This window comes from Jatropha curcas, chromosome 1, assembly GCF_041381405.1.
Source record: "Jatropha curcas cultivar XTBG-Jc1 chromosome 1, XTBG_Jcur_1.0, whole genome shotgun sequence".
Taxonomy (NCBI): Eukaryota; Viridiplantae; Streptophyta; class Magnoliopsida; order Malpighiales; family Euphorbiaceae; genus Jatropha; species Jatropha curcas.
Genome location: NC_143151.1, coordinates 1,761,431 through 1,777,254, shown reverse-complemented (window position 1 = coordinate 1,777,254; position 15,824 = coordinate 1,761,431). Strand labels below are relative to the sequence as shown.

General features: G+C 29.5%; 3 protein-coding genes and 1 non-coding gene across 10 annotated transcripts; 1 reads left to right on the top strand and 3 right to left on the bottom strand.

Moving 5' to 3' along the window:
• The first annotated feature begins 781 nt into the window (after positions 1-781).
• LOC105628404 (ENHANCED DISEASE RESISTANCE-like protein (DUF1336)) lies at positions 782-4,841 on the top strand. 7 transcript variants are annotated; one of them, XM_012209808.4, is made up of 3 exons: positions 782-978; positions 1,098-1,185; positions 2,512-3,571. In XM_012209808.4, exon 3 carries the CDS (start codon positions 2,518-2,520, stop codon positions 3,466-3,468), a length of 951 nt encoding a protein of 316 aa, XP_012065198.1. In that variant the 5' UTR covers positions 782-978; positions 1,098-1,185; positions 2,512-2,517; the 3' UTR covers positions 3,469-3,571. The 7 variants fall into 7 exon arrangements, 6 of the variants coding, with proteins under 6 accessions (XP_012065198.1, XP_012065197.1, XP_012065199.1 ...); XM_012209807.4 differs by having other exon boundaries at positions 1,095-1,185; XM_012209809.4 differs by lacking the exon at positions 1,098-1,185 and having other exon boundaries at positions 784-978.
• Positions 4,842-6,053: 1,212 nt separating this feature from the next.
• On the bottom strand, positions 6,054-7,722 carry RBL13 (RHOMBOID-like protein 13). Its single transcript, XM_012209803.4, has one exon. The coding sequence runs from the start codon at positions 7,128-7,130 to the stop codon at positions 6,321-6,323; it is 810 nt and encodes a 269-aa protein (XP_012065193.1). The 5' UTR covers positions 7,131-7,722; the 3' UTR covers positions 6,054-6,320.
• A 308-nt stretch (positions 7,723-8,030) lies between these two features.
• Positions 8,031-8,762, bottom strand: LOC105628402 (uncharacterized). Its single transcript, XM_012209802.3, has one exon. It carries the CDS (start codon positions 8,713-8,715, stop codon positions 8,134-8,136), a length of 582 nt encoding a protein of 193 aa, XP_012065192.1. The 5' UTR covers positions 8,716-8,762; the 3' UTR covers positions 8,031-8,133.
• A 3,774-nt stretch (positions 8,763-12,536) lies between these two features.
• LOC105628401 (uncharacterized) lies at positions 12,537-13,531 on the bottom strand. The gene is made up of 2 exons (XR_016322855.1): positions 13,199-13,531; positions 12,537-12,898 (listed from the first exon to the last, which is right to left on the bottom strand). It is a non-coding gene; the product is annotated as an uncharacterized LOC105628401 (transcript).
• Positions 13,532-15,824: the final 2,293 nt, after the last annotated feature.

The window sequence follows — 15,824 nt, the reverse complement described above, 5'->3', positions numbered from 1 at the left end:
TACGGAATATATATATATTTTAAAAAATGCCATATAAATAGTTAATAATTAACAGATAATAGATTTTTTACTATCAAAAAATTAACAGATAATAGATGCTAAAAATGCTAAAAATGTAAATATAATAGCTTTTCTAAGAAAATATTAGCCGTTTTCAAGGAAATATTAATTATAAATTCAAATAAAATTAAAATAGTTAAAGAAAAACTATAATTATGTTTTTGTGTTCCTTTATTAATGTGGCAAATAATTTTGGATTTTCTTCTCCTGGTAAATTGGAAATTGATATATTTATATGTTTTTTCTTTCTTTTTATATATATATTTAAAATTTTAAAAAAAAAAATAAAAAGACAAGATAAGTATTTAGAGAAAGCAAAATGAATTACATTCTGTGAGACCTCTTTTTGTTTTCCTTTCTTTTCCTTTTTGAAAGAAGCTTTACACTTCGTTAATGCTCACAGTATAATTTAATTTTTTAATTATTCAAACATTTTAACATTAACTCTTTCCATTTTATTAATATAAAAAGATAAAATTTTTAATTTTTAAATAATAATATATAATAGGATAAAGCTTCAAGGTTTTATTAATTTATTTTTTTGTTCAATTAAGTAATTAATTAATGAATAAAAAAAGAGGGAAAGTAAAAAAAAGAAAAATGCCAAATTACCAAAGGCCCCAACTAACAGAAGTGAGCAGAGCATTTATGGTTGGATAGAATGGCACGTAAAGTCAGACTGTCACCCGACACCGGTTCACCCAGTAAATTTCCTCTGCAGCCTCTCATTACTGGAATGGAATCCTCCTCTGTTTCACCAGTTGCCGGTCAAGACAAAATGAGCATTTTACAAAAGATGAAGCTAATGCAAGCTAAAAGCTTTAAACCCTGATTTCTGTGATCTAATTGTCTATTTATTTTCAGGGTTCGTAGAGAATTCTGATTTCTCAGCGACCCTTTTCATCCCTGCAATAAAAGGTTTGAGCTTGTTGGCTAAATTTGATTGGCATTTCTTTCTTTCTTAATCTTTTTGGAGGGATTTTGGTTGTGATTTTTTATTTATTAATTGACTGTCTTTTTCCCTAAAAATCTAGTAGGTTCTGACAGCTGCCCTTTATGGGTATATTGCCATATTGAGACTCACGCCTGCATATTGATGACAAGTTTTGTTTTCTTTGTTATAAGGTGGTTCCTTGGTTCTGATTTTGCTAATTTGTAATTTGCTTAATTATTTGCTGGTTTTCCTTTGAATTGTTAGTGTAATTCCCTGCAAATGTTGTTTTCGTTAAAAAAAATTTTTTGGGTTTGTGGTAGTTTATTTGGTTATTTTGTTTTCTGTATAATTATGGTGTCTGTTTGTGTATGTTTATTGGTAAAACAGTTGGATTTAGAATTTGCTTTTCTAGTTTCTGTTTGGAAGAACATCAGGTTCTCAGACATACAGGGTTATATCTAATTACATAAGCACTTAACAAGTTCTTGATGTTAAACTTTTCGAGTTCAAAACAGCCTCGAAGAACTTTTCTCAGAAATTTAGTAATGTTGAGGTTTTGAAAGAGTGACTTTCTTAGTTATTTGATAGGTGTAAGTTTGTTGTTTTTGCTCTATTCATGTTATCTTATGACAAAATAGTTTTGTTTTACAGTTGGTTCTGTAATATATAACACACTAAGAGATTGTTTCTTTCCTGCTATTGAATTTATTTTTATGATGAATTTCCACATTGTTTTGATCTGTAGTAACCTATTTTTGGTGGGGTTATCTATTGTTGATCCAGAAGGGAAAGAAGCATTTCTTCATTTTACTTGTCCCTTGATAATCCTTTAAAGGCGTCGAGGATATTTTCTTTGTCTTCTATAATTTATTATTGCTTTTATGATCAATAATTTTTGTTGCAAACTCCAGTACTGGATAAGATCGAGAATTTTGCTCATACTCTGATTGTTACTTTGTGCAATCTTTTCCATCTGTTTTCTTCTTTTTTGTAAAAGGAAAGAAAAAGAAAAGTAATAAAGGGAGGTGGGGAATACGGTGGTCCTGCATGTGGTTTTATGCCAACCAACAACCAGGCATTTTTCTTTTGCACAACCTATGGTGATAGATATCAAACAAAAAGTTTTGGCAGTAATTAAATGAAAAAATAGCAATTTGTGTTCTAGTTTAAAAAAATGATTTTCTACTTTTCCCTGTATTAGTTCTCTCAAAAGGAGGCCATTTTGACTGGTGGAATTGTCTTGAAGAAATCACGAGTTATAAGCAACTGTCAAATGCTTGTTCTCATAATCTGCATTTTGTGCACTTTCTTCTATTCATTAGTCATATGTTGCCTCCTAGCTTTTGCACAACTGATTGGGTAGTACTAGTTCATGTATTTTTCATTATTTGTTTTGCTTTTGGTGTATCTGGTGAATGTTTTGAAAGAGGTCTGTGTGTGTTGTTGAATATAAATGTTTGCCTCCATTGCTTATATATTTTGACCATATGATTATCTGATGCATCTATTTCAAACAGGAACATATGGCCAGTCCTGGTGACAGAAGTGAGTGTGGTTGGATAGAGAGAATCAAATCAGAGGGAGCTGTTCCCCTGCTCGAGCCAGATAATTGCCCAAATGGTTGGGCTTCCCCTCCTGGAGACAAGTTCATGGTTAGAGGACCAGATTACTTGACAACTAAGGTTAAAATCCCTGCAGAAGAATATCTTCTAAAGCCTCTTGGTTTTGACTGGATTAAAGGTTCTACTAAGATTGGGGAGGTTTTGAAAAATCCAAACAGTCGTGTGAGAAAGGTTATTGATAATGAGTTTCCGCCAGGTGATAAGCCTTTCATTTGGGCATTCAATCTACAAATCCCTAGTAAAGATAATTATAGTGCTGTGGCCTATTTTGTTTCCAAAGGACCAATTCCAGAAGGATCTTTGATGGATCAGTTCTTGAAAGGGGATGATGCGTTTAGAAACTCAAGGCTTAAACTGGTAGCCAACATTGTCAAAGGTCCCTGGATTGTAAGAAAGGCAGTTGGAGAGCAGGCTGTATGCATAATTGGTCGTGCCCTTACCTGTAAATACTGTATAGCAGATAATTTTTTTGAAGTAGATGTGGATATTGGATCTTCTGTTGTTGCTAGTGCAATAGTTCATCTTGCATTTGGTTACATTACAATGCTAACTGTCGACTTAGCTTTTCTCATTGAAGGTCAGACCGAATCAGAGCTTCCTGAAAGACTCTTAGGTGCTTTCAGATTCTCTGACCTGAACCCTGCTTCTGCTTGCTCATTCGAGCCATTGTCATCTGGAAGTGCAGGTAGTTTGCAGTCTTCATTGCCAACACGTTTATGGAAGTCTCTTGGACAGGGGTTTTCTCAATTTCTTCTTCCTGGTGCTCAAGACAATGGCTCTACCGCCCGCTTACCACATGCTAATGGAAATTCCAATCATGAAGACTGTAGTGAAGATATAAAGAAATGGTAAGAGTTTTAAAAAATGGTTGTCGCAAATATTCATAGCTGTGAGCAAAGTCAAGATTTAAATTTTTCACATTTGGTGCTATGAAATGGAACTCGTGAAAACACTATTGGTCTTTTGTTTTTAGCTGAAGGATGTTTTACAATGTTTGAAATAAGTCTCTCTACGAGTGAGCTTTGGGTTAATATAGTACAGGAGCTTTCTCCATGGCTGTGACATCGTGAGTTCAAACGTCATTGGCAGCCAAAATTAAGCCAAAAAAAGGCAACTCTCCTTTTTTTACATGGCTTCATTGAACTATAGGCATGCTCGCACTATGTCATTTAATATGTTTGGTATGGGAACTAAGTGCTGGGATTTTCATTTAATGACTTGCTTTCAACTTGTGGACAGTTTTGTTCACTGGTGAACCCATTTGTTGCCTCTGAGTCTGTCATCTAACACCGTAGTAAGCTTTATACAATTCTTTGTTTATTTATTTATTTATTTATTTTTGTCTGTTTCTCCATTACTTTTGTTTACTGTCATCTTTCCTGCTTACTAATGGATTATATGGTCTTATTTCCTGAGGTTTTCTTTTCTCATATCTGCAAAATATTCAACCTCAAAAATTTGTTTGCCGGGCTGCATTCCTGGTTCATTTTTTTTTTTTTTTTTTCCAAAAAAAAGAACTTTAACAATATGGCCCACTTTATATTATGTCAAGTATTTACCTCTGCAAGTAAAAGCACTTAAGCTCAGGTTAGCTTTATTGTGTGAGCCAAGTTTTGGAGTAATGGTGGAGTTAAAAAATTCCTAGTTTATCATTTTATTTGTCAGACAATGTTTTAATGAATTCCTGAACATGATTTAAATTCCAGATAGTGACGCTAGATTTTCAGGATTCTCTCTGTTTATTTGATCTCCCTATATTATATTTATTATTTTTCTTGAAATTTAGTGGTTTTGGAATTACTAATACATGTCACTGTATCAAAACATGGAGTTGAAGTTTTCTTTTCTTTCACATGAATATTTTCCCCATAATTGATTGCTGCAAATTACAATATTTGCAGATGCATAAGCTTCTACTGATGGAATGTGCATAATATTGCTATGGGAGAAGGTTATTTTTAGACGTTGCAGGATGATTGAAGCAACACAAAGCATCCAATGTTCATAGCATCTGCTGCTTGATCACTGGCCGTACCATTTGATTGTTGTGATTTGCTGCAGTTCGTGGATAGACTGTATGGAGTTAGCAGTTGATGAGTTGGATATTAATTGTTGACACGATAGTAAATTTATCGATAGATAGCTCATTTTTATAAACTCATTTCTTTTTATAATTTAATGAATACATAACAAGTATAAAAAGAGTACTCATTTGAAAGCTTGAATTTGTTGATTTGGCTGCTGGCTTTGGTTTCATTTAGTTTATAAGATGAAGATACAGAGGATAAATTTTAGACATGAAATTTCCCCTTTGATTACTACTGGTACTAATGCCTTTCTGCTTCCAAAATTTTCTTCTTTTTTTATTTTTCCAAAGGGTTCTGCTTCCAAATTCAGTGGGTGGTTACTTTGCATATGAATTTGGATGCGAAGGAACCATTTGTGTTCTGAACAGAAACTAAAAAAATCAATATATATTCAGAAAAAAATTGGCAAAATTGGATCAATGGGCAAAAAAAATATCCTTTGAGTTGCTTAATATATATTTTGGTCCATGTTTCAGGATTAGAAATTTTAGTCTCTATATCTGAGAACTAAAATTATTGATTTTGAAACAATAAGAACCAAAGTGCAAATTACAATAATGGTATATACAGAACATATTGCCCTTTTCTAATTTTTTCTTTCATTAAATATTTCTGCGTGCAAATTAATGATTAGTAGGAGCTTGTCCCCAATTCACTTTAGGGGACTACTAATACTTTATATGCTAGACTTTAGCATCTTCATCTGAAGAGTTGAAGAGCCATCCTCTAACTAAACACCAAAAAGAAAATGAGGGTAAAAGAAAAGAATTTGAGAATAATACAAGAAAACTTAACCCAGGATAAACGATTGCAACCATAAGATTCTTCCAAACCAAATTCTCATATAAAGCAGAGGAGACTTGTAGGAGAAGTTACAAAGTCTATCACATTGTTGCAATTCTTTTCTCTTTTAAAATGATCTCTCAAGTTTTAAATTAAACTAAAAAACAATATATGTTTGAGAACAACATTCTTTTTCCAATTTATGGCATCAGGATTCAGAACTCACTTATAAGTTATACCTTAAACTTTTCTCTAGAAAATAAGATCTCCTATTTCACATAAAGAATGGAGTTTGGGCATATGTGCAAGTGTCATGCTTGCCTCTGTGAGGGGATTTGTATATTTCTGGTGCATCTAGGATATATATCCTTACGTAAGTATAACTGTCTAAAGAGCACTATCCAACCATATCTTCAACAAAACTAGAATAAATACACAGCAAAACATACTCATTGCATTATGTATTGTTCAATAATCAGAATGGTCATAAAAGATTACAGAACCCTATGCATGAAATAACAACATCAAGATGATATTTAAAAAAGAAACTAGAGCACAACTAACATATGAAAAGACCAAGAGCAGAATGCATTTCTTTTGTGAAATTCATTTATATGATTTCTGGAAATTTGTTTCAACAATATACTAGGTATTCAAAAATGGAGACAATGAGATCCAAAAGACAAAGGAATTCGGGAAGGAGTAAAAAAAAAAAAAATCTGCAGTACAATAAACAAACCACAGGGTGAGGATGATTACTTGTAACCTCACAAATCGCTTTTGACAACAACTTGCTCTAAGGATTCTTCGCGAAGATAAAACGTTTATCAGACATTAAGCAACTTCAACACCTTCAAGTGGTAATGCACTCATCTGCAAGGTTCTACCACTCCCAAGAAACCGTACAGAAGGCAGTGATGGATCAGTAACAGATTCAATCTCAAGAAAGTTAAAATCATAAGCACCAGAGCGCTTCAAACTGAACACAAAAATGACCACAATCCATCCCAACATTGAGATTGCCCAGAAATTGTTCATCCCATGAATCAAACCCCAAGCAATAGCATACCCAACAATAATTCCTGACAAATGACCTAGAAAACTTGCTTGTGGAACAATAATTGATGTAAAAATTAATGATTCAAAAGGTGCAAAACTGATGGGCAGCGAAAGAAACCCAAAAAGATTCAACTTTGAGGAGGGTTGCTTCACGGAAAGAATCGTCATCCATCCGAAAACCACACAAGAATACCCAACAGCTGTGACTCTTCGAAAGTAGTCTACCTTGAATCTTTGTATCAATATATGGTACATTCCCAATACTAACAGCCCAGATAACACGACTAGCACAAGAGTATAATGAAGATAATATGCCATGCCAAGGCCCATATGCCCCAATTGTTCTACTATCCCAAGACTCCACAATGCACTCATATTGAAAACAAGATGAATAACACTAATGTGAGAAAAAGCTGAAGTGATTATCCTCCAATGATGCCCTTCAATGGCAGTTTCATAACTTAAGCCCACATGTGAGTACCCAATATTTTTCTTCTGTATATAAAACCAAATGGCACTGCAAATCCCTATTATACAACTCGTAGCTGGTTTTTCCAAGATCTCATAAAACAATGGCTTCCCCATCTGTAACAACCTATAACCTTGTCTCTTTAGAATATTTTTATCTCTTCCTGACTTGAAGCTGAGTTCTTTGAACTCTCAAAAATGAAAATACCATATCAAAAAATTTCCACTCAACAACAGCTGCATTCAACTCTTGGGTTTCTTAAAACCAAACTTTATTAGAAAATGCAAAAAACCAACTCAAATCACACCAATTTCAAGAGACCCAGATCAGAATAAACCCCCAAACTGCTAAAATTTACACATTGAACCATCTAAACAGGAAAAAACCCCGACAATCAAAACTAGAAACTAATCAATTTCATCGAAATCAAGAGAAAGTTCTATGTACAATAATGGAAACCCAAACGGTACTGAGATTTCAAAATTTGCAAATCAAGAACGATCAAGAAAAAACGAAGCGTTGGCAAATAGTGTTTTGAGCGAGCAAGAATAGGAAGAAACTAGGGCTTTAGAGAGATATGGGTTTCTCACCTGGCGCTGCAAATCGATACGGGGTTTCCTTTTACTGTTAGCTTCCTGGTTTTTCTGGTCGTTTCTTTGCCATATAAACATATAGATAGTAGTAATTGTATGTCTAAATTCTGAAAGTTGTAAATTATAACTTTATATGTAACAGTTTAACCGTTCTTGTTCTCGCGGAAATGACTAAACTGCCCTTGGCCCTTATGCAGTTCAGGCCCTTATGCAGTTCATTTGTTCATAATTATTTTAATAATTATTAATTGTCTTATTAGTATTTAGCCGATAGTTGTTATGATATTTTTTCATAAAATGTTAAAAGACGTTTTGTTATCGAATAATATAAAAAATAGGTAAAAGTTGTGGCCGGTCTAATCAACCAAATTAACAAAATTAATCCATTATTCTCAAAAAAAAAAAAAAAAAAAGACAAATATGTATGTCAATCACTTCTCTTTATTAGAATATATAAATTAACATTAATAATAATAATTATTCTCTATAAAACACCACTCGGATACAAAAATTTGAAAAACGAAAATCAAACAATGTCTATTGACTCATGATGAACAAAAGGAACCAACTCCCCAGAATTATCCTCAACAGAGAAATCCTCTCTAACCCACAAAACGGCATGAACCAAAACGACAGGTAGTGTGGCTGCTAAAGTAAGAAGAAGATGAATAGCAGCATGTGTAAGAACAAGCTGAACCATAGTAGCAATAACTATCAAAGGCAAAACTATACGTTTATCCAAAATTTTATGGATAATGTTAGAATTTGGGACACCACTTAATAGCAATAGGTACAATGATCCTACATAAGTCATAATTACCAGTAAAATTAAGGACACCTTACGTGCTGGAATTAGGGTTATGAAAAGTACGATCCAAACAAAATGTGTGTAATATAATGCAAAATGGTGTAAGTTTCTTATAATTCGTAGGGCAGCTGCATCTGGGTTTGGAGGGATATTGAAGGGGCAGACTAGTCGGAACTCCGCACGCTTGAATTCGTTCGAGTTAGCTCCGGTTGAACCTTTCGACGAGTCGATGTCTTCCAGGAAGGCTGATTTTGGGGCGGTGGTTCCAATCTGCCTTTGAATTGCTCCGGAGCTAGCCATTTTGTTTTTTAATTCAAGTATATATTGTATTTACAAGTTTTGTACAAGTTGTGGTGTGCCATTTTATATATGCTGTACAAGGAAAATTCAACTTTTCTTGATGTCTCATTTTTCTTAATATCCTTTCAAAAAGAAAAAATTACGGTATAGACCCTATAGTTTATGAAATACAATTAGTTCGTCCATATATTTTTTTTTATACATATTTTTTGCTTCCATTATACTATTACATCGTTCTATTCAATTTTTGCATCTTTTCCATTAAATCAATAAGAAAAACAAAGGTCAATGGGAGAAATATTAAAATTTTGATACCAGAAACTTACAATATGATCTATGTGATTTGAGAAATACAGCTAATTTGTTATTGTGTTTTTAAAAATTTATCAAATTTGAGAAAATATAAAAACAGTATTTCCGTTATTCCATAAGATACTAAGATATAAGAAACAGACAGAATGATTTAGTAGTGTAATGGAAGCAAAACACAGAGAAAATTAGTCTATTTCATAAGGAAGTATTAATTATATTTTTCAAACTATATGAACTATAATGTAATTTTTCCTCTGAAAATGACTGAAATAGTAAGAATTTAATTGAAAAAAAAAAAAAAAGAAGACTTGACCTAGTCTATGAAATGGATATGGAAGACTTTGAAAAATTTAGTGGATGTGATCATTTGCGTGTTGAACATGTCCTGTTTTTTCAGTAGGAAATTTCTACTCACCTCAGTATCAAATCTGTGGACATGTGCCATTTGGGTTTTATTGACAATTTTGATACGGATAATTTTATTTTATTATTACTAATTTATTGACATTTTTAACTAAATGGAAATTAATTTTTTAAATATTTATTTATACACAACGGCTATCACTATATAATTGTAAAAAACATTAACTTTTATCGACAAGGTTTAATTAGTCTTTTTACATCCTATTAAAAATATGATAACAGGAGATTTTATATTCAAGTTCTTCTACTATATAAGTTTTTATGAATTAAATACAATTGAGAAGAAATTAATAATAATTATAATATATTTGAAGTATAGTAAATTATTTTTTGTTGTGATTTTGATCAAATGAGTTTAATTGTGTCTAAAAATAAATTATGGTAAAATAGTTACTTTTGGATATTAGTATATAAACTTTTTTTTCCAAAAATACTTAATTTTTTTTAGTCATTGTTAGAGCTTTTGTATATATAAAATATGGGTGAAATTTTTTATTTGATTTTTGTTAAAATATTTTTTATTACATAATATATAAAACAGGATGCTGAGAAAAAGAGGTATTATAAGAAAAAAATAATGAAAAAATAATAACATTGAATTAATTGAAGTCTTAATAAATTATTCAATTGAAATTATCTTCTATTGAGCATTACATCTTTTAATATATATAAATTATTCAATTTTTTCCTTAAATTTATATTAAAGATAAAATTATGCATAAATGCTTAGACAAGGAAAATTTTTGTTCATACTTGAGAAGTTGAGTGTGTAAATTCATTCCATGCTTTTTCAATTAGTTAAACATTTTCCATGAGAAAAAAAGAAAAATGGAGTATCACTTACTACTTTCCTTATAATAAAATATTTATTTCATAATGTTGAATGAGTATTCTTTTTCCATTTATAATAATAATAATAAAATAATGATGGTGTCCTTTATTATCCCATTTCAAAATTTACATTTCTGTGCCCAAACATTCCTTTTTCTAAATACATGGTTTTTCAACTTTTTTTGTCTGGAAAAGTGGAAAAAAAAAAAAAAAAAAGAGGAGAAAGAAAATAATACGGAAAATAATAAAAATTGAATTTTCTTTTCTTCGAGAGATTAAAAGAAAATAAAAATTATTTTTTTAGAAGAAATTAAAATAGAAATTCTATTAAGAGGAAACTGTATGCAGATATGAAATACAGATCAATATGTTTCTATATTTTTGTATAGAAAATCTAATATTAAACTACTTATAGGTTTGAAGTATCTGATTGAGTTAACAAAGTATAATATTTGCGTCATCGATTGCTCGCTCCACTTGGTAGCTATTCATAGCATTTTTTGATTCCGTAATCTTTCTACAAGTTCGATCTGACTACCTTTAAATTTCTTCCTTCTATTGTAGAGGAGATCTACATTTGTTTTTGCATAACTATCCAAATAACGAAAAATGCTAGACAAAATCATCATAATGGTGATAACAATAACTCAAAACTAGATCCGAGAATAAAATTTCAAAATATGGGCAACAATAAATCCCAAGATATGGACGACAATAACTCAGATATGTGGATTATTTGTAAAAAAAAAGAAAAAAAAAAAAGAGAAAGGGTTGACCACAGATGAGAGCTCATGGGTGGCTGCCCGTGGAAGAAAAAAAAGAGAGCTTTTCAAGCTTTTAGGCTTTGGATCAAATTTTTATTTTTTTCCTCTAAGCCAACAAATTCAAATCTCTCTAATTTAGAGAGAAATTGAAGGAACATATGTTAAATTTGAGAAATTACTTAATACTAATTTATATTTTATTTATCTAGTAAAGATAATGGTAAATAAATTCTAAATATAACAAATTTGTCTTATTTTGCATTACATTTTTAAAAAAGCAAATTAAATTACAACAACTTTTCCATTGGAAACATACTTCCCCAATGAAAATATTAACCTTTGATACATATTGTTTGATCAAAATATTAAAATAACACAATATCAAATCATTCTCTACTTTCAATCTCACTTTAACTAAGATGAGCCAAGTAGAGTCACAATAATCACTAAAATAAGTACTAAACATCTATTAGTGACACTATGGAGCAACTTATAGGAATTAGACACTATCCCTAACCTTAACCCCAACATTAATACATAGGGTGAAGCCATATAAGTCATAATGACCATACAAATCAAAGAAATTGTATGCCATTGCCTTATAATAAAGCTAATAAAGAGTAGAACCCACAAAAAATACGAACAATATGATAAAAATTGACCTAAATTTTTTGTCAGACTCGAACTCTTCGATTCATCCAACGAAATTGCAGAAGCGGCTACTCCGATGGTGCTTGGCTTTCGATTATCTCCATAACTAGCCATTTCTTTGATTTAGAGGTATAAACCTTTGAAAGATCACTATAAGTTGGAAATGTATGTGCTTTTGTTAGAGCTTTTCTATGGTATATATATATATAGCATGGATACAACCCTAGTTTATAATATGTTTTGTCTAGTCAACTATGCAAGTCTTGGAAGACTTTGAAAATGGAAATGCCATTAAAATGCTCCTATTTAATGACAAGAAGTCCAATTTTCCATTATTATTTATTTTCATATCAATTTAGGTGCAAATATTTAAATAAATAATTAAATATATATATTTTTTCAAGAAATTTTCCAATTAAAACAGCTGTATTTCATGTTAAATCTAAAATCTAGATAATTTCTCTTTTAGGACCGTGTCTAACATGGCCAAATATATTTTTCTTCTCATTTAGATACGGTCCTAAAAGAAAATGAAAGAGAAATACTATTTAATAATTAGACCTTTAAATTATTTAGTAATAATAATTATATATGACTTTTAAAACGGTATCGCATTAGTTATATATCATTAAATATTGAAATTAATATTGTATATTATTAAATAGATATCATTAAACATAACTTCTGATTTTTTTTTATTTTTAGAAAAAATTTGGTAAAAATACATCATATTTAAGTAAAACTAAATTCAGTAATTAATATTTAAATAATATTGAATTACGTTAAATAAAATAAAAATTATTTGCACATAATACGTCAAGACTTATTTTTTTCAGAGACTTTAATTAAAATATCTCCAATGATTTTTATTCTTTATTTCAATATAAAGTTGCAAACAAAAGTTGTTCTAAATAGCAGTATAATTCATGATCCTGTTGGAGATGAGTTATGGTTGTTCCGGCAACGGATTAGTGACCGGAGAAGCTAGAGAAGCGGCGGTTTAAGAACGTTTATCCAAACCTTCACTCCTTGGTTGCAACGCCCTGGTTTTCCAGAAATGAAGTATATCAGGCCTAGGGTAGGAAGATTGATTGCTGTAGGACTCTTATTGTGTGCTTGAATTGGATTTTTACTCTCGCATGCGTAAAAATCTTCTTTAGATACTTGAAGTACATTGTCCTCGCTAGGCTCATAAACAAAAACTGCAATTAAAATAGATGCAATGTTAAAAAGTCGATTAAGCAGACTAATCAAATGCATTCCGATAGATCATTTCACTAATGTAAAGAGTGAGAGAGCTCTCTTAGATTAATAATCTAAGAGCCGAATATTTGTCTTATAATACTAATTCGACTTCCTGATTACAGTTTTCATCTTTTCAAATATTTACGATATCTTATACCATTTTCTAAAGAAAATATAAATTGGGAAACAAAAAAATCAATTAATATGAATTTCTTATTATTGGAATTCAAAAGAAATGGAGGCAATTAGCAACTTACTCAAATTATCTCCAACTAAGATGAACTTCGAGTTTGCCCACGCTTGTAACTGGGTTTTGGAATTCCACCCACCATTTGGGGCTCCAACTGTGAGATTCCATGCCATAGCTACTTTGAGTAGCATACACATAATAATACCCAAGCTCATGATTCTTTTCATAATACCCATGACTAAGAAATTTTGAATTAGGGCAAAGCAGAAGAGAACTACTTTCTTTCTTTTTGAAACATTTGGGTTCAATACAATTTCTTATATAGAGATGGGAAGGGATAGGACTGAACAAAATTGATAACAAATCGAACTAAATCGATATATTAAATTGCGTTTTTAAAGTATTTGGTTCGATTTTGATTTTTAGAGAAAAATATAATGTACACAATCTAACTATTAAGGAAAAATTAGTTAAATAATACAATACAATAATATTTTCAAGCTGTCAAGAAAACTAAAGAAGGAATGTTGGCCTAGTTTCTACATCAAATTAAATAAATATGGAAAGATTTATATTATCTTAGTTGAAAAATAAATGTAATTTAATTTTGATTAGTTATTAGATTTTTTATTTAAATATAAATTATTTAGTTAGTATGTATGTTGCTACTAAATTTATGGATTGATTTTACTGGTTGGAAAAATAAAGATAATTTAATTTTGAGTAATTATTAATTTTCCTATTTAAATATAAATTCTTTATTTAGTATATTTAAATATAAGATTTTATATGCAATTATGTTATTGCAAAATGTGACAAATATTTTTATTTTAAATAATGTATCATTTTATATTCTATTTATTTTTTAAATATGATAAGATTATAATAAACATATGGTAAGAATATAATTAATTATATCAAACGAGACTAAGTGATTACACAGGTGCTATTTACAATTTGCATTGATCATATTATTTTATTACTAAAGTTTATTATTATGTTTGACTAGTAAATAAATAATTAATATTTATCTTTAATAAATATATTCTATTAAGGATAAGTTGATATATATTTCTTTACAATCATTCTATGAAGGGTAAGTTGATACATATTATTCTATATACTATAAACTATATTATTTTTAATATTATAAATATATTAAAATAACTATATATTAGTAATACTAATTGAGAAGTTTTGTTCCATTCTAATTAGAAATTAGAATCCTATTACGGGCAAGCTTTATCTTATCATATCTTTCTCTCTATATATAATGTTTAGTTTTAATTACTTTTTGGCGGTCAAGAATTTGTTTATTTTTCCTATTAATAATTTTGGTTTTGTTATCAAAATAATTATTTTATGTATAACTACATATGTTACTTAATTATTTTTTAAATAGATTTAATTATTTGTAATATTAAATATTCAAAATATTAATGGAATAAAATTTGGTTAAAAATAAGGTAAAATATTTATAATATCAATTGATGATTTTGTTAGAATATATTTACGATCCTAATGTATCTGAATCTGATCTATTCAGATATACTAAAATCACTTAGGATTTTATTCTAATGGATTCCATTATAACATTATATTAATTTTGGCTTCACATTGACACAATTAGTAATGGTTTCAGCGTAAATTTCACCAAATCTTATAAATTAATACCGAATATGATCTATTTATGGTTAATTAAGCTCAAGTTAATTACCATGACCTAATCCTCAAATCTATTTTGTTTAGTTTATAGTTTCTTTCCCATTCAAAGAGAGCCTATTTTAATTCAATATATTTTGATTAGATGACTTTATATATTATTCCCTTAAAGATTATTTATAATTGAAGAAAATATATAGACAATGAAGTATTTTATAAAAGTCTTTACATCTTTTAATGCATTTTTTAAAATATATAAATTTGGATTCACAAAATGCTATAAGATATTCTAATAAAATAACATTAGGGAACCCACAAGAATTTTTAGAATTTTAAAAATATTAAAATAAAATTTTTTTTTTTTCTGTAATAGGTTAGGAAGCAAATTTCTTGAAAATATATTTTGTACTTTCATTTTTGCTTATTACTTGATAAATATATAAGGTAGCTTTTAATATAATTAACAAATGTGTCATTTTTTTTATCCTCTTCAATTTATTAACCATTTTATCAAACTACATATATAATAAAATAATTAAGTTCAAATTTTTATTTAAATATTAATTATCTTTTGAGATTTGTATTTAAGATTTTTATATTTAAATGATATTACTTAATTAGAAAAAGTTTTTGGTAAAAATACATATCATTTAAGCAAAAATGGATTAAATAATTAATATTTGGACCATATTGAACTAGCATAATTACGTTACTCGTTAAAATAAAATAAAATTATCCGTACATAACATGTCTGGAGTTAATCATTTTCAAGATTTACTTAAATATCCCCAATAATTTTTATTCTCTGTTTCAATAGGAAGTTGCAAACAAAAATTTCTCTAATAGCAGTATAATTCAACGTACAAAGGCACAAATTCATGACTAAAGCCTATTAAGATACTTATTCATAAGTTATGCCTATTTATTACGAGTTATGGTTATTCCGGCAACGGATTAGTGACCGGAAAAGCTACAGAAGCCGCGGTGCAAAATCATTTATCTCAATCTTCACTCCTTGTACGCAACGCCCT